The sequence below is a fragment of the Lipophrys pholis genome (assembly GCF_963383615.2).
Source record: "Lipophrys pholis genome assembly, chromosome: 22".
In the NCBI taxonomy this organism is placed as follows: domain Eukaryota; kingdom Metazoa; phylum Chordata; class Actinopteri; order Blenniiformes; family Blenniidae; genus Lipophrys; species Lipophrys pholis.
Genome location: NC_137644.1, coordinates 13722388 through 13743953, shown reverse-complemented (window position 1 = coordinate 13743953; position 21566 = coordinate 13722388). Strand labels below are relative to the sequence as shown.

Sequence of the window (21566 nt, the reverse complement as noted above, 5' to 3'; positions counted from 1 at the left end):
GACACCTTTATGCACATGGCGGCAATAAAAATGTGCGAGAACTGAAGTGTCGTTTTTTGAGCCTCTAATTATAACTCCGCATAGTGTTGTTAAAATGTGGCAATCCCTGTAAAACACAACAATAAAAAAAAAAAAGATCTCGTCAGGCAGCGGATCACAAGTTTATGTAAACTTATGTGTCTGATTATGTTTTGTTCTTACACAAATGTGCACGCTGCGAGTCGCTCTGTGAGAGGAGAAAGTTTGAAAAGCTCGGGATTGAGCGAAGACCATCTGAGGTCTTCCTCGTGTTGTTTATTCACTCCTATCAGGACAAAACAATTACTTTGATTTCACACCAATTGCACAGACGTCCGTTGAACAAGGCAATAACTACCACTAAATCACATGCGTCTGATCTGTCGTAATCAGTATTCAGTCAAAAAATATCACTTCCCTCAGAAGCTGATTTAGCGTCTTGACTTGTTGAACTGAAGGAACAACTCTCTTTGAAGGGAGAAAAACAAGTAGCAGAATTGTAGAATTAAATCCTCTGCAGCTTCTCCAGCAATTAAAACGGAAAACTGGGACACATCGAGTATGAAAGGCTGTGACAAGGCTCTGAATGCCAGGAAGGCATACACATTTAGAATAGTCACAAAAAAAATACATTTAAATACCGCAGTTGAGATTAAAAAAAAAGTGTTTTCAGTTGTTGTTGTTTTTTTTGCTGAATAAAACTGCCAGTGTCGCCACAATTAACTGAGTGATGAGTCAGTTCATGTGACAATTACATAACAGTCGCTACGTTTCTGCCACATTTAATCACCCCGCTTGAACTCGAACACGTTCTCAATTATAAAACGAGTGTAGGTGCAGGTCCCACCGCTGTGCAACGCTCTGATTTTACATCCTACTGAGGGTACAAACATCACAAGCCCGGCACAATATACGAGAACAAACGATGATGTGATGCTGGGATGTAATGAGTCCAGTTTATTCGAAATGAACTCCACAGGTTACATTACAGAATGAAAACATCCTCATGTATAATTTTAGAATAAAAAAAAAAAAAAAAAAAAAAACGGTGTGCTGTTTGGATGTGTTTTGATTCGGTTTGATTGACGGTGAGCAAATGCGCCGGCAAATTTCATCAGCTTTCTCATCGAGCATGTGAAATACGTGGCATCGTGTTGCCCGTGTTGCTCCCACTTCCAACCAGCGAGTACAGATGAAGTAAAGAGAAAACAAACTGTCATATCAAATCAAATCTGCTGCGCTAAATCTGGCAGAATTGGCCCACGAGAGGTTCGATCGACGTTTTTAGGATCATTAAAATACCTCAAGAAGCGGCAAACATTTGTCGGGAAGACGGGATTGATCCAATGTGACTTGAAGCGACATGCTCACCTTGAGCAGTGGATGCAACATGAGCCGCATGATCAATGGAATGCGTCGCTGTGAGCGAAAAAAAATCAGCCATTCCAAACGATTCATCATATCATCTGTTTACCGTGTGTTGAGTCTCACTGTCCTGTGTTACCCATGATGCCTTTGTGACTTGTCGTGTTTCTATGTCCTGTAAAGTGAGAACCACTCCCAGTAGCTGGAGCCTAGACAGTGTCAAAGAGCGCGCCCCGTCCTTCTCTGACTCTGTCGGCAAATTGCTATGTCCTCCCGTCCCTCCTAGGCCACCGTACTCAGGTAAAGCAGCTGATGGCACTGAATCTTCCACCTGAAGAATGGCACTAATTTTCCAGTCTGGCTTTTGACACCTGGTGCTCTCACCGCCTCCTCCCTCTGGAGCCTCTCAGACTGTTTTCTGTCTTCCAGCTCTAATTCCATCTTCTGCAATGTGACTACCCGTATTTTCCACACTAACCAGCCTAATATTCTGTTTTTCTCCTCGCTATGAGGTGTTTGGTAAAGGTTGGGAATCCCTGCAGACTGCAGAGGATTAAACTTTATCCCAACTCAAATCCCAGTAAAATCCCAGATTCTTATTAAATTTTTTTTTTCAGTTCCCCTGACAGTTGCATGTCATTACATCCCAAAAACACTTTTCTCCACAATGAAGTCAAGATTTATTTTTTTTTATATATATATACTTATTTACAGATGCAACAGACTTCCCTAGTGTTTTCTGATGTATTGCACTGCCCAGCAGCATAATAAGCAGAAGGGGTGTTTTTTTTTTTGTTTTGTTTTTACTCTTCGTTTGCCCTCATTGCGTAGAGCAGCAGCAGCTGCTGGATGTAGAAACAGCTCAAGGCAGTCGAAAAGGACCTGCACAACATCAGCGCTTATTTGATTCATTGATGCTTTAAGCCACTGGCCCTCTCAGCTCCATGTGTGGATGTTTGCATGACTCACGCTGTCTCATCCTGGTGAATGGGGAGAGAAATAAAAAAACTTCTCTCATTTGAATTTCTCCCCTTTTCTTGTCTCTCTCTCTCTCTCTCTCTCTCTCTCTCTCTCTCTCTCTCTCTCTCTCTCTCTCCCTCTCTCTCTCTCCCTCCCGTCTGGCTGTCAGCAGGCTCCTCGGCTAAAAATATGAGGTCGCAGTCCCCCGTCCCGTCGTCCAGATCCCCGCAAAAGGTTGGTTCTCTTTGTTGAAGTCACCTCCCCTTTTTCATTTGACTTTAACTTTTCCTTCCTGGACGTTGCCTGACCTTGCTGAGTAGGAACATCGGGATCTTTCTCCTACGCCGCTAATGTCTTAGTGGCCAACTCTGGGGTCTTTATCCTTCTCATAATACAGAGGGAGCTTTATGTTACTGTTCAATGATGCTGTTAACAGCTCCAGTGCTGCTGATTTAGTAGTTTTTATGTCCGGGCCTGTCCCAAAACAGACCCGAAACGGGACTGGCTGGAGGGAATTCATCGCGTTAGTTAAATGTGCACATGCCATCCGCCAACTGTCACACACTGCGTTTGACTTCAAGCCCTGGGAGGATGTCACCTGGAGTGCCTGCTGGAAAAAAAAAAAAAAAAAAAAAAAACCCAAGCAAAAGCAGATGGATTAGTGGATTCATTGAGTTTTGCACTTTAGAAGATTGAACCCTTTGTTTCTGTGTTATATTGCGCTGCCGGTTCAGCGTCTTTCAACATGTTTTTAATATCCCTGACCTCGCAATTTTTTTTTTCTTCTGCCACATATAAATACCTGAAGATGACTTTCACTTTGTCTCCAAACTATGATTTATTGTTAATGAGCCTCTTAGTAGCTAATACCATTCTGCAGAAGCAGAAGAGGTGCGGGAGAGGTTAACTGAGCGCCGGGCGAGCGCTTTAATGAGGGTAAAAAAGTTGTTTTGAAACCCCGGCGAACCAAAGCTCGTCTCCTGCTCACAGCGATCGTCTTTGTGGGCTTGTCACGAGCAACGGCGCGAAGCTGGCGGCGGCGTCGCAGGTGCGATGTCTTCATGTGACAACCACCAAGAACGCGGCTGCTTTGTGTGCGAGTGTGCGGTCCGCTTGTGTGAGAAATGCGAGAGAGAACAACTCCAGATAGCAAAAGTGTGAGTGACAGCTTGGCACCCAGCGTGCTCTGTCAATCACGTTTGTGCGTGGCGGAAGCGTGCACACACGCGCTTGCATGTGTGTGTGTGTGTGTGTGTGTGTGTGCGCGGGCGCGCTCCGTGGCGATAGAGCAGGCCTGCAGCGAAGTACCGAGCTGCCCATCACGCAGCACAGCCTGAGACGGATCCTCCGCGGACCTCCAGCAGACCCCATTATCGAGCACACTTACGCACACATGCCAAACACGCACACACATCGGTTCAGTGTAGCCGGGGGCCCATTACCAGACCACAAACCCCAGGACGGGAGGGAACCCGCAGAAAACACACGGTGCCGGTCTGACAGGGCTGTGCTTACTCATCTCCGGAGCTGGAAGTGATATTTAGAAGGAGCCTCTGCGGGGGAAACTGGGTCAGGAGTCGGAGCTACTTGTCAGCGCTGTATTAAATACAGAGTTTTCATCGTGCTCAGCCTAAATGTTGAGAAGGTTTGTCCGCCCCGGCAAGCCGAACGGTTACCTCCCTTTGTAGCGCGAACAGCACGACCTCACCGATCAGCCCGGGTAGTCCACTAGATCCAATTAAGTTTTTGCAGATATAATGGCAGGGTTGTGTAATCGCGTAGAAAAACATTCTGATGAGCGATCGGATTTTTCGTTGGAGTGGTGGAAGCGGGGTGCGCGGCATATTGTGTTTTTTCGTTTGGGTGCACACGGCTGCTTGATGGAGTGGAAAAACCTGGCTCCCGCCGTCTGTTCACTGACTCAACTTTTTTAATGTTATTTATTGTCGCTGTGCGGCCACGTCAGCACTCAGTGTAGGAGGCGGCGGAACGGGCGGTATTGTGACAGGCCTCGTCACAGGATCCATCTCAGGAAGTAAACCCCACAAAGTGTCCAACTGCACACAGGATTTGAGATTTGAAGACTTGAAGACTCTTTAGGTTTCATCAGTTACTTCAATAACCGACTGTCACATTTTTTTGTCTTATATTTGACACAGGCAAGTTAAAACTCTTATTGTTGTAACACCGGGCCTTTGAATCGACCACGTTTAATGTCGACCGACCAGCTCTTGTTCTGGTCCGTCCAGCACAAACACAATTCCCTTAATTAAATGCTTGTCAGGTATCATTTACATTTGGAATTGAATCACAGAGCTCCGTGATGGCTCCACTGTTTGACGCATCAAATGTAATTTTGTTTAGAACGTTTAGTTTGAGTTATTCAAGTTTTACATTTCAATTTGAAAAAGAGCAGCTTTCATTTGGCAAATGGATTGCGTTATTAATGTGTTTGGAAAGAAAAGAAAAAAGGACTTTAATCAGTGTCAGACTCGTGCAGCCGTCGAGCTGCATTCACATGGTGACTTTTTCTTCACTTCAGATTTATGATATAATGACTGTGACTTTGGCTGGTTGTGACTTGATTCCACATCCAACTTTATCCAGCAGTGTCGAAGAAGAATTTGTTCGCGAAGATATGAAAACCTAATTTTACAAATAGAAATAGTCATTGCAGTAAACATGTTTGACATTGTGATTGTTGAGTTTTGAAAAAGACTTAGTACCGACCACCCCCCGACTAATGTTTGAGCCTTTCAATTTGTATATTTCTCTTAAAACAGTTTAATTTGAGGAGCCTTTGCTTGTTTTCTTTAGATATGAGTCTTTAACTTGCCGTCATTGTTCCTCGCTCCTCAGACCACAGTGCCACCCTTCACCCCCTCACCCACCGAGTGCCAGTCCACCAGCCTGGTCTCCAACTCCCCCGTCCTCTCCGGCAGCTACAGCAGCGGCATCTCCTCCCTCAGCCGCTGCAGCGTGTCGGAGGCCTCGGGCACCGAGCTGCCCGCCGGCGACCACCCGCCTCACCCGCTGCCTCCCCCGACCACCCTGCCCAACTCCGTGTCCAGCAGCTCGGACGAGCCCATCCGCAGAGAGAACAAGACGCCGCCGCCCTACAGCGTGTATGAGCGGAACAACCCCCGCAGGCCGGTGCCGCTGCCCCACAGCCTCTCCATCCCCCCGCAGGCGGACCCTCCGGCCCTGCCGCCCAAACCTCACCAGCTCCGCACGGGCAGCATGAAGCTGGACGGAACCTCCGACCCGCGGGTCCCCAGGCCGAGGCCTCTGCCCAGGAAGGTGTCTCAGCTATAGGTGCTGGCTCAGCCAGGGGATAACACACACACACACACACACGTATACACACACACACACACACACACACTGGCGTATTTTGCACTTTTCTACTCGGCACTCACTTTTTTTGTAATCTTCAGTTTGGCATTCCTGATACCGCCCCCCAATAACAAAACACAAGCCTCTTGATTGACAGCTGGTGGGAACAGTGTCGCCGAACGGGAGTTGGACTTACTAGAGGGCATTGCTTTGACTCGGTCATTCCGCACTTTTAGCTCTAGTACCGACAACAGTTCACCACGGATAGTCATGATCTATGTTTACCAGAACAGTTTGGACAGATGTGAGGATCTCACATATATGTATATTGGTATGTATGAGAATTGTTTTTTGCCTTAAGTATTGGAAACAGAGTCTTTTATCTGTGAGTCTTGCACGCTTAATTTTTTTCTTTCTTTTTTTCTTTTTTTTTCTTTTTGGAAACAACTTGGTATATTTGTATACTGTATGGCTAAAAAAAAAAAAAAAAAAAAAAAAAAAAGGTGCTAGAGGCCTCGAGTACGCATTTCAGTGAAGTGTAGTAGACAAGGGTGTGTTCTCATAGTCATAGCCACACAAGCAATAGTTCAATGAAGCCAAACTTAAATTTATACTCATTTAAAAAAAAAAAAAATATCACATTTAAATTTGTGCTTTGAACTGACCAGATTCAGTAATTTTTGTAATTGTTTTTTTTTTTTTTTAAATGCAGGAATAATTTGGTGGAGTTAAATGTGGCACTAATAATAGGCGCTTTCAGGCCGATTTAACTCCATGCGGTGACATGTAAATTAGGAAGCTGGAGAGGTTTTCGCTGGTAAAATTGCCTCCTTGACACAGTTCTTCTTTCTCTCGAATCTTAAAATCAAGAGAGAGAATCGGGAGTTTGCGCCAAAACACGTGGGCAAACAGAGCTGCACGAATAAAACCTGGAATGAATAATGTATGTGAACACACCCTGTTGATCCTGCATGATGTACATGACAACAGATATTAAAGTATTGTGCCAAAGGAAACTGAATAATTCCTTGTAAGGAAACTTTTTTTAAATTTATTTTTTTTTAATATTGGAACACATTTTTAGGATAGAAATTTTTGGAAGTAACTTTCCCCCCCAAAGAACCCAAACTAAAGTGTCATAAACCTATCACGTGGGTCGTTAGACGAGCACAAAGATTGTCTTGACAACAGTTTCACTGTCAGCAGTGACCTCACCGGGATTCATGTTCTTTTCGAAAAATATTTACAAACTAATCATTGTCAAATATTTGTACAGTTGAGATTTACTTTCTGTTTAATTAAAAAAGACGGACGTGAGTCGACTGCACTCGGCGTCTTGGCGCTGCTGCAGAGAAGCAAAAAGACTCTTTGGCGATTTCACACTGTTTTGTAAAATAGAATAGAAAATATTCATCATTTCAAATTCTGTGCAACTTTTTTTGGGGGACGCGGGAGGGGGGGAGGGTAGCTTTAGTATCGTTTGTATGTTTAATTTTTTGTATGATTGATTTACTTTTTGATTTGTTGTGAATTTTTGAGATTAAATATTCACATTAATCAGTACTTGAGAACCTGTAAATTAAATGAGATTAATGTAAGTATGCCAAATATAAAATTTGTGTATTACATTTAATGTAAATATTGTGTTTTTAACAAAATGTAGCTATAACAATTTACAGCTTTGAATGTAATGTTGAAGCAGCAAATTATTATTATAAATGTTCAAACTTTTATGGTTTTTGTGAGTGTAGAAAAATTTAAGTCATGCATAATGACTCCTAACTCATTTACAAGTTCAATAAACTGGCCAATGTAATACAAATGGACTTACTGACCGCTTTCTGCTCTGAAGGACTGGAGATGTGTTTGAATCGCGTTGTGAAGTGTAATTCTGTTTACAATCGGCAATTTTCTAAGCTTCCTGTTGCGACAGGAAGTCAGCAGTCTTCAGGTAGCTATTGCTGCTTAAAGACAGAGCGTGCGCACATACATGCAAACAACACTATAAATACATACCTACGTGTTCTGCAGGTGAGTTAAACTACAAATTTGAGATGTCTTCTCCATCACTAAATTATAAATGAGCTATTTTGTTAAAACATAGTGGACGCTTGGTCCAGACCCGGTGTACTGGAATGATACTGGGAGATTGTGTGGTATAACCAACCAAACAACCAAAAACACATTGAGATGAAAATATCTCTTTGATAATCAGTGTTACAAATATAACAAAAAAAAATTTAATATTTGGAATGAAATAATAAAAGAAACACCGTTGTGTGTAGAACTACAGCATAGCGTAGCTTTATTTGTCATTGTGTAATTTAAAGGAATTAGAGGTGCTTCATCAATAGATTGTGAGAAAACAGAACAGATTAGACACGTTACTGTTCCAAAGTCCATTTATCAGACTTACCATCGTCTATGATTATTTTTGGTTCTGAGAAAATGTTGATTTGTTTCGCAATGAAGAAACTTTGATTGTTGCAGCATCAAGTGGACAGTGATGAAGAATACAAACAATGATAAACGTTAAAAGCAAAAATATGAAAACAATATTTTATGTTCTTGCATAATGATGTTGATAACTTTGAAATATACCACAGATTGTTATTATTGCACAGAATAGATGGAAAATATATTTTGAGCACAAGTGAACAGTAATTAAAAATGCAGTCACGCGAGGTAAAAAAAAGACAAAAACAAACAAACAAAAAAGAGTGATTTAGATGAGCTAGCTAGATTTACACAGTCAGAGTAAGCGAGTAAGTTGTTGGAAGTTAGTCGCTCAGATAAAGTTTGTTGAAGATCAGCTAAAAAAAATCTTCCCACAATGTCCGAGAATCCTGTGCCAGTATCCTTCATACTGGTTTGATTTAACCTAATACGTTTTCACAGCAGTTGGATAAAAAACACTGTGGTTTTATCAGTATATCAACATCCTAATGTGCATTTCCACTCCATAGTATTATTCATACATGCACCAGTGGACATTGGAATCAAACTACTGACCTGCGGATGGAAGGCAATCCGCTCTACTGTATGCTAAACTGCAAGTGCTGTCGACGACAATATTGCGCAGCTCAGTGGAGGATATTCATATTTGAATTAGATCGGCATTTGTCCCAGTGGCGTGTTTTCTGTTAAGAAGGCCTCAGTTGTCTTGAGGTGCATTAGCCAATCCTCTCTGGCTCAGAGCTTCCCTCCTCCACCAGGAAGCAGGAAGTGATTTAGGGGAGCAGAAGAGGCAGTCCTGAAGGGAACAATCCATTTTTGGCAGGAGCCTCGTTGAATGTAAATCTATGGGCTCTTGAAAGCACAGTTAGCCAGAAAGATTTTTGTCCTGGCACAAGTATCGAGCAAGTTAGAATACTGTAGATTGTCCTCTGACCTGCTTGACTGGACTAATTGTTTGGATTTCCTTGAGACCTTGTGAGGATATTGAGCCACTGATAAGGTAAGATCTGTTGTTTTTTTCCCTGTGAGCTGTGAAAGGTGGGTTGAGTCTTTGTTGTTGGGACTTTTAATTGACAACTGCAATCTTTTTTTAGGGGGTGGGGGGATAGTCAATATGTTTGTTAATTAAAAGGCCAACTAGAATTTGCTGCATGTTGCTGGAACGTCTCCTCACACGAACACTGAATTCTCACAAAACTACGTTCAGCAAAGGGAGTTTTGTGTTGATTATGTCTCTTATGCAACATATTATTGTGGCAAATGCAACATTTGAATTAACGAACGGTTCAGTAATTGTTTTTTTTCATTAATTGACAATAAGCTTCACATTTTAAAGTGTCACCAAACAACAAATGATCATGGATCAAACTACTAAAAAGGCCTAAAGTGTTATATATGGCAGAAAAGTGAAGGTTGTTCTTGTAGAAATTTAATTCATGAAACAACTAATAATAAACTATTCTAAGCGTAATTCTTTATGGTGTTTGTAAAGAATGTTTTTCAATTACTGTTGTACATCTTGCATAGCTGTGATGGTAGCTGGTAATCATTAACCATCGAACATCCCGATTAAACATTTGGTATCACACATGCTGCCTTTTCTTGCATTTCTTTTTCATTTTCATTTAATTTGTTCAGTGCCTGATTCAAAACATTCCGATTCCACGTGAACCACAACCAGTTTGGTGTGCAACTCAAGAAGTCTTGGCTTGATGTAACATTTCCATGTTTATTTTAATGAGTCTGGGTTTGGCTGAAACGGTTCAAAGCTATTTAAATCAAGTGAAATACAGAGTGTAGTTTTGTTAGGAAAAAAAAAAACAGAATTCTGAGTGCAGTTTGATGAATTCAGGTCATCTAAACAGTAAAGTTTTCACAGTTGGGTCTGTCTTCAAGAATCAGGGTGTAGCTTAAAGACTCCAGGTCCAAAGTCTTATTTAAAGAATGTAAAGAGGTGGGTCTGTTTTGAAGACTTAATCAAGATTAAGGTGTACGTCCGTGTGTTTTTCAGTGTTCAGTTTGTATTCTGTAAGCGTCTGGGACTCATTTCAGGAGTTTGGATGTAGTTTAAAGGATCCAGGTCTGTTGTAAACCCCAGTTTTACCCTCTTTTATTTTTTTTGAAGATGGTAAAATAACAAAGTTGGTGGGTTTACCCATCAGATTTTACAATTGCATAGCTACTCAGGCAACATTTGGGTACCCAAACCTGGGAGCACAGCCCAACAGAAGCCCGGTAAAATGCATACAGGTTTATGAAATCACAGTGTATTTCTCTTTTACACAATTAAAGTTCTTTATCTCCAAATTGCTGCCATCAGTTTGATCTGTTTCTCCCAACACAAGCCTCTGAAGCCTCTGTGTCGATACGGCCACACGTGGCGTTAAATTCAAACCTGCTGGGTTCTCGGGCTGCAGAGGAGTCGCTCCTAACAGAACACATCCACACAAGGGAGCAACTCCATGTTCATGTCAAAGCATCTAATTACCCCGCCACCGTGGTGGAGCTGAAGACTGCTGTTGCTCTATAATCAGCACAACAGTGGAGTGTTGATAGAACTGCGCTGCTTGACCGAGAGACCTTGAATGATTGTGCCCCCCCCCCCCCCCCCCTTTTCCTATAAACATACATTGTGTAGGCTGGTGAATAGGAGATGAGCACACTTCACCTGTCAACACTCATAATTGTTAGTGGTTTGCTCTAATCTGACAGCAATTATTTCGCCGGTGAATGCAAGTTCTGGCTAATCGCGGCATCTCTTTGCAATGGATGGCGCATGCTGCGGCAGCAGGAGACACATGCCTCCGCTTCTCAGCGGGCCCGAGAGCATTGTTGTCGGTTACAAACCACCGCGGGCTTGTCAATCAGCCCATTATTGAGAGAAGAGCTGCTTTCTGCTTGTAGTTGCACCAAACAAAGCGTGTCCTGGTGAAAGGACACGGGGAGAGTTAAGCGGGCGGCAAATTTTTCTGCTGATCCCAGACGCTGACATTTTGCATGGGCAGAGATAGCTTCCCATCCAACAAAAGGTGGCATCGCCGGAAGGCACAGTGCTGTAATAGCATGTAAATATTATGAACCTGCAGCAGCTCCCTGTAATTGTAAAAATGTCGGGCACATTTCTAAAAGAAGCGGCATTTATTATATCCAGCGTGAGGTTTCTGCAACAGTTTAGCCCCATTATACAAGCCCTAAACATCCTCCGTTTATAGCATTCATAAGGGTGATGATACATAATTATCAGGGGAAAGGCAATACTAGGTATTAATTTAAAGTTGCCTGGAGCCAATTTTGGAGAACACACAGCCGCAGAGAAACCCAAGGTGTTTGTCTCGCTCTGCAAATCTCTCCAGGGAGAGGCGAAGCTGGAGGAGCTCTGCGGGGAGCAAAGAAGCTCCATCGCCGAGGCGCACTGAAGGGAAGTTTCAAAAGGAGCTTGCAAGAATAGATGCCGTGTTTTATCTTCCTGCTCCACTCCTATATCTGCTCTGTTGTGTTCGGCAGCTTATGGGGGGATTTTCACCCGACGGCTTCAAACACGCCGAGTTGTTTTTAATGGCAAGATGAGTGAAGTTTAATTTTTTTTTGACTGGCGCTGTCCTCATAGGAGGGACTATTGCCTCAGCTGAATGGGGAGTTGACTGCTGGTTTCAAAATGCTTTGAATCCTGAAGAGGAGTGCAAGACAAAAAGAGATCAGGGAAATGCAGGTGTGTGTATATTTATATACACACAGCAATGGTGTTTTCATGCAGGAGACTTTCATACTGCGGTATTTTTTTCTCCAACCTCTGCAGGAAGGTGTAGCGCAGAGTTCAACCTATGTGCTGAAACACTGAATATACAGTAGGAGGCATTCAAAATATCTTAGTGTCGCGGGTTTAGTTTAAAAGTCTTTCTAGGATATCAATCTAAGAGGACCTAACAAAGATCTAAAGAGAATATAAAATTAAAGAATCTTTTTTTTTTAGCCAGTACATTTTCTGTACATTCAAGGGTTCTGTAGAAACCCCAGTGATATATGAAACAATGATGTTTCCACAACATTCACAATAAATCTATCAAAAGAGATTGAAGAAGGACTATCGACTAAAAGTCATGCCATTCTGGACTCTTCCTTTGTTGTCAATATCCACGTACTCGCACATGTGTACAAGAACGATTTATTTTAATCAGAATGTCCATTTCTATGGCAACGGAGAACGCAAATAAAGTTTAGCGCTTTCCACTTAAACGTTTGCGTGTTAAACGGCCCGAATCTCATGCAAAATGTGAAGCGGAGTTACAGGACAGTATTTCACATTTTATACGTCATTAAAAAAAAACGTCTAGATTGGATGAAATTCTCATTGAATGTCCATTAGAAAAAAATTAAAAATAAACATGAAAACATCCATAAAGGGTTAAAATAATCATGAAGTTACTTCAATAACACAGTAGCTTTGATGAAAAACATTTAAACGCCGCTGACCTGTGCTTTTTTTAATGTACCAGCTGCCGTCCTTACTGCCTGCGTGGCACAAACATCAGATTAAGCCGACCCTTTTGGTCTCAGACGAGCGTGTCGCCGATCTTCAAATGGAGGAGATGTCACTCACTGATAAAGTGACGCACACATGCATAGTTTTCGACCGGCTGCCGCCGCCACACAGCGCTTCACATCTCAACCATTCCAAGCTGTTGCTTTTTCTTCTTTTTGTGTTTCTAAAGGATTAAAGTCTCGAAATGTATTCCGCAGTGTTTGATCCGGGTGCGCATCGAAACAGCTGCTGTTGAATAAACAATGGAATATTCAGCGTGCTCGGAACAAGAGAAGAGCCCTGAAGAGTTTGAGCTGGAGACCCTCTAAGCGTGGAGGTTAATAGTTCCCAGAAAGGCCAGTATTTGATCCTGCAAAGGCCGTTTTCTCATTTGAATGTGGCAGGATGGAGATCCTTATGAATTTTGATTTAAAGATGTGGATAGTTTAAAACTTTATCCCACTTGGAACCCATTTTTATATGTAAACTGTGAAATTGTGCGAGAGATGGATCTGATTAGTAAAAGCATTAGAGTGAAGCCAAACACTGGAAAACACGCTGTCAACAACAAGTCGCTGCAAAGAAGACCTTTTACTCTTTGTTGTTTGTTTTTGGTCACAATCACATACGTGAATGTTTTCATTTAGCTGTTCAGTAATTGAGTTAATTAAAACAATACCGCAGCGATGGCTTTTTCATCTTTCATGCCGCTCTCGAACTCCAGTTCCCTTGTTATCGTTTGCCGCTGTTTTCCCACTGAGTCATCCTGCAGAAGGTCAAATGCCGACCGCGTTCACCGAGCGTTCCTCCCTACCAAAGGTCTCTGATCTTCTTCCACTGCGGCTCCTGCAGTCGTCTGCATGGCAGGACCAGCGGCCGGCTGCATCAACACTTGCGTCAGGCCAGCCATGTTAAAAGACGCTGCTTTGCCTCTTGCTGTCACCCGTTCTTATCTTCTATGCTGCGTATATTAAATCAAATGTTAGGCTCTCTCTCCCTCTCTCTCTCTCCCTCTCTCTCTCCACAGCTCTTGGGTGATCGCCTTAGTTCTGCCTGGCTAGTTCAGCTGTGAAGTGGCCTTTTTTGTTTCTCCTGAGCAGATGAATAAACATGAGGTCAGGTGAGATTTTGACGGATTGTCCCCATAAGGTTTTTGTTTTTGGATAAACAGATGCTCGGGGGTTAACATTCGGGGAGGGAAGATGACACGCAAAGGACAGTTTGAATGATGTCTCCCTCGCTCCCGCCTCGTCTTGGGCACCGCTTCAATGACATGAACAATTTTACTACATGACTACAGAATAGCTGGCAGGGAAATCAACGGCGAGTCCTCATAATATACAGTTTTATTCTTTTTCCAGGTGCTTGATTCGACTCGAACGCCTGCGGGCGACTAAAGCTGACAATGTATGCAAATGAACTCTCGTGTTTGTGCTACCTGACTGTTTTTTACAAACACTTGTTTACAACGAGCATATTTTAATGTATGTGCATGCGAACGGTAGTCTTCTTGATACGGTGCGATTTTGACACTCGACATGTGCCACTTTGAATTTTTTTTTAGCTCTGACTGCATGTTTCACTGCATAATGGTGACGGACACAGAAGTGATGGTGGTGGCCCTCATAGTTATACGGTGATGGTGGCTGTGTCATGCGTGAATACATAAGAACAATGGCGTCACAATGTTCATCGTAGGACTTGAAAGATTTGGGATTTTGCGGCCTCGACTTTACAACGTTGCATTCTGTCATCTTACTTAGTTCGCATTGATCATTGTGCCATGTTAGAGCCCGATAGGTAACTACGGCCCAAAATGTAACAACGACCTGAATTGTTGTAAAATATGATGCAATAAAACCCGAAATGTAATTACAAAAAACTCCCAAAATGTAATAACTGGTCAATAAAGTCAAAAGATTTAAAAACATTTTTTTTAAATGAAAACACAATTTTTAGGATGCTCAAAATCCCCCCAAAAAAATAAAAAATAAAAAGGTTTCTCAAGATCTGTGTTCAGTTGTTTAACAGACAGTAAGGTGGCCCAATATGTATGGATTGATAACTTCCACACAAACCTTTTGTATCAAAGCTCACAGTTGCTGCCGTTGTGAACTTTCCGGCTGCTGCTCGTGGCTCTTACAAAATTATTATGACTTCTCTGCAGAGTTCAACAAAAGCAGCTCAATTGCAGCCCAAAGAACTGCAGAAAGGCAGAAACAAAAAAGCGTCTCGCTTTTTTGTTTCTGCCTTTCTGCAAACTTTTCATTCTGCCGCTTGCTTTTTTTTTTTTTTTTTTTTTTTGCTTCCCTCAAATTGTGGTTTATCAAAAGACAACACTGTCAGAAGTCTGTGCCCGGGCATGTGATGAACGGCGCTGGTGGCAGGGGGTAAGCTATGGGAAGGATAATGCACTGCTTGAGCACGCATGGTTTGATTCCTCCAGGAGAATGACTTTACTGGGCTATTACCGCTTCAGCTCGACAGCTCCGAATTGTTCTTTTGTTCTGGCAGTGAAGCTCTGAGGGGGTTTCTTCACAATGAATTCCTATTGATTTTTTTTCCGGTCATGTCATCAAATTGTATGTGGCTTGAATCGCGACTGCTGTTTTCTCGTCTGCTCCCCGAGGTTCTCCTCCTCTATTAACTTTTTATCCTATTTGGATTGGGCAGAGAGGGCAAAAGTGGAAAATAGAAGTAAACACAATGAGGAGACCTGCTGTGTAACTCTTCTGTTTAACGAGCTTTAACTGAACTTAAGTAGACACCCACTACACTTTTTATTTTCTTTGCTGTAAGCGTTAATAACATTTTATATTGTGGGAATCTTTGCTCCTCGGGGGATACAGTGAATCTGCACATGCAAGGAGAAAGTCTGTGGAGCCCCTGTGTGAGCTTTGATTATCTGCAACATGACAGTGAAGCCAAGCGCTGGCAGACACCAGCACACAATAAAACACAAAAGCAGGAGCCTTCAATAAAGAAGCAGTTTCCAGGAAAGTGTCCTATCTTTTATCTTCTTTGTCAAACTTGGTGTCACGTTGTGCTGGGCCAGACTCCAGCTGACTCTGGGTGAAGGCTTCATGCCTCCTGGACAGGTCACCTGTCCATCAAGGTAAACGCAGAGGAACAATCATTCAAGGTTAAAGGTGTTTATTGTCATACTTCCACATGCAAATTAAAGTTGTTACTCGGGATGAGCAGCATATGTAGGCATAGAGTGTACGGAATGAAATGATAAAATGTAATGAAATAAATGAAAACACAGGAATCGAGGTTATATAATGCAGCAAATTAGCCGTGACATCGAAGGGCAATTTAAAATCACTGTTTAGCCTCAAAAGGCTGCAACAGTTAACGCTCTCGCCTCGCAGTGAGAAGGTCAAGGCTTGAAATACCAGCTGGGCCCTTCGTTGTCGATTTTTGCATGTTCTTCACGTCTGTGCGTGGGTTTCCTCCCACAGTCCAGAAACATGTATGTGAGGATCATTTGTGACTCTCACACTCTGCTCATTTGGTGCCCCCCCTTCATTAGCATGTTTGCTTCATAGCGAGATCCGTTGAAATATGATAAATTTGAGTATTTTGACAACATTATTTGGAATATATACAAATGGCTTCTTTCACTTACCACTAATTTACACCACACTTTTCTTTTTTTTCTCGGCTTTGTCACATATGCAGTTCAATTTTACTTTGTTTGATTCTTACTTCTGTCCCGTCGTCGACGAGTACGGAATAATAAACCAGGTTACACGTCACAATAACGATAAGTCTGTGATATATCACGCTAACCAGTACACACAGTTGTATTTCAAATGTGCAAATCTTATTTTAACAAGCTCATAGCTCTACAAAGCCTCTGACTCCCCCCTGCAATCACTGGCAACCACCCAAGGAAGTCAGGCTGGGAACCACTGCACCACTAGCTGTGTGTACATGCTGGCTTCTAAAACCCTCTGCTTAAATCTCAATTACTGATGCATGTTTTAATATGGCTCTACCGCCGCACAACTTCACTGCATTATCGCTCCCATATGTGCTTGGCAATTTCACAAAGCATTTCTAGCAAAAAAATACTCTTTGATATAGAGATCCAGCATCCTATAATAATAATAATGCGCCGCGCATCTGATCTCTCACTCGCAGTGTGATGCCGCAGCCATCTGTTAATGGGCTGCAGTCTTAATTATGCTCCCATCACACTAAGTCAATCAGAGGTGTTCCTGAGCCCACTGTAACACACCTAACGGCGGCTTTACTGATCGATAAAACTATCCTCCCAGGACTACAGTAGCTCTCAGCAGCTCTGTCTCAGCACAATGCCTGGGACTCTTGCCATGTTTTTGATGGAGCTGCTTTAATAGGCATGTTTGTACTTATTGTTCGTGAAAGCTTGATACACATTTTTACTGTTCCTCAATGTCAATTCCATATTTTAATTTTTTATTTTTTTTTTCATCATCCAGGACAAACTGTCCTCTTTTATCAGTGCGTAGGAAATGGTGAATATGAACACGAGTAGAATTGTGTTTGCTGCATTGTCACCACCGGAGTTTTGTTTCAATTATTCTGGCCTCGAATGAAAGTGAGTGGCATTTTCAAGACCTTCATATTCATAAAAGCTGTATCAAACATTATCAGCAGGCAGTGTTGACACAGAACAGCATTTCCCTTTTATGGCCCGCGTGGCCCGTTTGTTACAGCCGTCTAACGGTGTAAGCTACTTACATTGAACTTTACTGCAGATTAACATGAGGTTATTGGTGAAAGGTGAAAGTTGACTCGCACATTAAGATCCAGTCGCCTGCAGGCAGAGCAAATTGAATTTCCTTGAACGTACTGTTGCAGCACCCGAAGGGAATCGACGTTTCCTGCAGCATTTTATGAGAAAATACTTACTTACTTGTCTCATTTACCTTTTGAATGCATACAAATGCATCTTACCTAATGGCTTCCATTATTTTCTGTTAAATAAACAAACAAACCAATAACTGTTGTTTTTCAGAGTTCGACTTGTCTGTGTTTAGCAGAAGAAGGTTGATTGGACAGCAAGATAATATCAACACTCAGCTGGTTACCTGAGTGTTCAATGGATTTATATCATTAGGAGCATCGTTTTAAACATAGTCGTACGCCAGAAAGCGAGCTGGAGGCTCTGTTAACACATCAGTGTGAGCATAGCGCGGGGTGTCATTGGACAACTTAATGTTCTCAATAAAGTAACCTTGTCATTTCTCATTGCACCAAGGACCGCTATCTAATATTGGTGGAATACTCGGGTTGCTGTTTATTTACCTGCGACTATCCATTATAATCTTTCTTCAATTTAGTCGTTCCTCGGGGGAACCTCCGCCATTAACATTCATCTGACCTTATTCCATATCGTTCCTTGGTTCAAAAGTTCATGTGAAGAGGCGCCCGTGCACCGAGCATTAGTCCTCTGCCCAGTCTGCTGTCTCTCCCTCAGCGGGCTATCAGGACTCCATCGGAAGCTTGGCTCTAATCTGCCGACTCGGGGGTGTGTTTCCTGCGTCGGGGCTGCGGCCCAATCCATCTGTCTTCATCAGTGAGCCGGAGCGGCTGTGGGCTTGGGCCAGCAGGACCCCGCTAAGCACCAGCTGCTAGCTGCCTTTTACACTGATTCCCACCAAGTGGGACATATTTACTGTACAGCTAGCTGCCCAGTAAGATTGGAGGACCTTTCTGCTCTGAGCGACTGGATTTTTCTCTTCTCTCTCGTGGCTTCGTTTTGTTTACCTGGTATTGCTGTTCGTCCACAGCCTGGCTTCATGTGCCTTCTTCATCCTGTGATTCTGTGTCCATATATACGTACACGTCTCCATCACAGGTACATATCATATGTTGAAAAAATAAAAGTGAGAATTTCAATGGTATTTTTTGGGGGGAAATGTGACACTTAAAATTACCCTTCACCTCCATTTGTTGGAATTAAATGTTTTCCCACATGATTTCATTACTGATTAGTGTTGGGATTAGTGTTTTTTAATAGAAAATAAAACATGGACATATGCCTGTCAGAGAAATCAAGTTCTTTTTTGCAAGGTAAGGCAAATGTATTTATAACGCAATCATTCAAACACAACTAAATTCAATGCTTTACAAAGAAATGCAATATATACATTATAATAAAGTGATTAAGAATCTTGAGCAATTAAGATTATGAAATATAATAGCTGGTTTAAAGACAGCATACAAAGGTGAATAAATGAAGTAAAAAGTCTATTAGGATAAAAGTAATAAGTAAAAGACTAGTTTACATACTGTATAAACCCAAACAACCTCCTTGGCATCATGACCCCCTTTTTAGTAGCATGAAAGAGAGAATAAGAGTTGCAGTGTTTAAATCGATCCACAGTATTCCGCTCACACATTTTGAAACGGGTTTCCTTCAAACTGATAAGTTGGTCCACTCGAACCCAGTGTCCCAAGAACTCAGAATCCAAACTAAGAAAATTCCCAATCTGACTGTTACAGGCACCCGACCAGAAAGTTATTCTAAATAACTCTGTTACGCTGTCATGCGCCTTCCTCGAATCCAATCCGAGGAAGAACCAGGTCACTGCAGCGACTCTACCCTTCAGCTAAAATGCCCCCAGGGCGGTCCAGAATCCAAGCCCAGACAACTCCATCACGTCTCTCAATCACTGTTCCAAATGGGAATTTTCCCAATGTTAAATGTGAATTTGGCTGGTGTTTATCAATTAACGTCAATCATATTCAAAAGCTTGTGCAAACAATAAATTGTAAGTCCTGATTTAAAATACGTTCGTTCCACAGTTGAGGTGCTAAAAGCTGCATCACCTGGTTTGCTTCTTGTTTTGTTTGGATATTTTCAGTCCCAGTGATGCGTCTGTTGGCTGGCAGCAGAACGCCATGCGAGCTTCTTAAAGAGGCCACTGTGGGAGGTTTGGCTGAGACGGAGACATCCTGGGGAAAAAAAAAAAAAAAGGGCTTCATTATTCTTAAATGTAATTCAATCTTTAGCATACAAATGAACAAGTGAGTGCAAGTGTCTGGAAATGATGCCGAAACAACCTACTTTGTGTACTTGGTGTCAGTAACCGGGGCAGGTGAGTAGGCCACAGGGACCGCATTGATTCGAAAGGGCTGCTACTTAGCATGGCGAGACACTAAGCTAATTACCTTCCTTATAAACACCAGCCTGGCCTTTAGCTCCTATCGAATAAAGCCATGGGCGCTGAACGATGCGACTGGCTTTAGGAAGCTCTGAGGCCATTGGTCCTTCCTATAGAAATCAATTTTGGTCTAAATGGCAATGAGATTAGGGCACTGCTCATCTGATCCTGAGATTTTCTTCTTCTTCTTCTTCTTTTTTTTTTTTTTTTTAAACCTAACGACAAGCTGCCTTCTTCTTCTGCTTCTTTTCTTCCTTTTTCGTGATGCCCTCAGCTCAACAATTATTGTTGTTAATATCATCATCCGGGAGAACTGCATGCTATTAACCAGGGCTGAAGGTTAAACATGTGATATGGGAGAATATGCTGCAACCACAATGTGTCTTGCAATAAATAATCACCTAATTATAGTATGTGGATGTGTCTGTTTTGAGATTTGTATTTTCAAATGACGGTGCTCTTTGTCTTTGGTGACCTGTACTGCTCGTTTCTTCTGATTATATGAATGTCTTTTCTTTTCATCAGCAGTGATTCAAAAGTGGAACATTTTTGTTGACTTAGGTCATGTGTGGCAGCAACTAGTCATAATATTGAAATAATGAAGGGAAATTAAATACAGAGCATGATTACAAAATACAAGGAAACGCATAATTTATTGACATTCAGTCTGTTTTTTTACTGTATATATTTCACAAACGCTGATATTGAAAAATTTGTGATATGTTGTGCAGTCCTACGAGCAATATTTTCACATTTAATTAGCCTGTGCCCACACTGGCTTTATGTTGCTATAAATGTGCAACATGTGATAATAATTTGATTTGCGATAAATATACTGTTAGTACTTTTCCATTTGCTCTTCCAAATATTCGTGCTCTTTTCTCTTGCCCCTGATTCAAACCAGCTGTGACTGTGTCGTGTATTATTAATTTATTTTTGTACATTTACTTGTTCCTTCACATCTACATCAGCAGGTCTGACCTTTGCGATATGTACATTGCAGATGTTGATATTGTGATATGTTCTGCTCCCCTACTAATAACCCATGCTGGAACAAAGATCACTCGGCTGCACTTTTCCCTGCCGAAAGGAGCTTCATCCACAATACAAAAAAGTCAATGTTTTAACATCATTTTGCATCTTGCAAATCATGTTGTTTCCACACTATGAATTTTTATTTGTTTCCAGTTGGAACATCTAATTTATAGTGAAATATTGAGATGGAGCCTTTTCAAAGATCATATCGGACCAATCATATCAAAATCAAACCTTGCATGTGTCCCACAAGCCTTTTACTGGACGGACTGAGTCTTTCGCTGTGCAGCATAGTTTTGAACCGCTGCTGCTCATCTCCTTCAAATGCCAAGTCCCCGTTTTGTATGACAACATTTTCAAGTGATAGTGGAAAACTTTTGGATGTCTGTTTACATGATGGCAAAAAAAAACCGCACAACTTTTCTGAAACAAAAAAATCCAATAACAATGCGTTTTCACTTGAAACGCCTTGTCAATGGAGCCTTACATTCAATGAGGCTCTGGTGAATATCTTTCTTGGATGTTTGAATGATCATTGCCATTATTCTCTGACTTCCATCTCCAACCAAAGTGTTTTCACCAAATTATCTCCGTGCACTCCATAGTACATAGATTTGACATGGCAATTACCCAGTTGGCACTACTGATGGGTACGCTTGCCATATGTTTAACATCAACTCATAATGATAGTTTTTACCCCACAACTGGCCGAATTA

At 42.0% G+C, this 21566-nt stretch overlaps 1 protein-coding gene across 1 annotated transcript in view; it reads left to right on the top strand.

Annotated features, from left to right (window-relative positions):
- Positions 1-6692, top strand: part of dock4b (dedicator of cytokinesis 4b) — a 127093-nt gene extending 120401 nt beyond the window's left edge. Inside the window, 3 exon segments of the mRNA XM_080492547.1 lie at positions 1567-1683; positions 2516-2577; positions 5203-6692. Coding sequence (XP_080348673.1) covers positions 1567-1683; positions 2516-2577; positions 5203-5658 — 635 coding nt within the window. The 3' untranslated portion in view covers positions 5659-6692.
- Positions 6693-21566: the final 14874 nt, after the last annotated feature.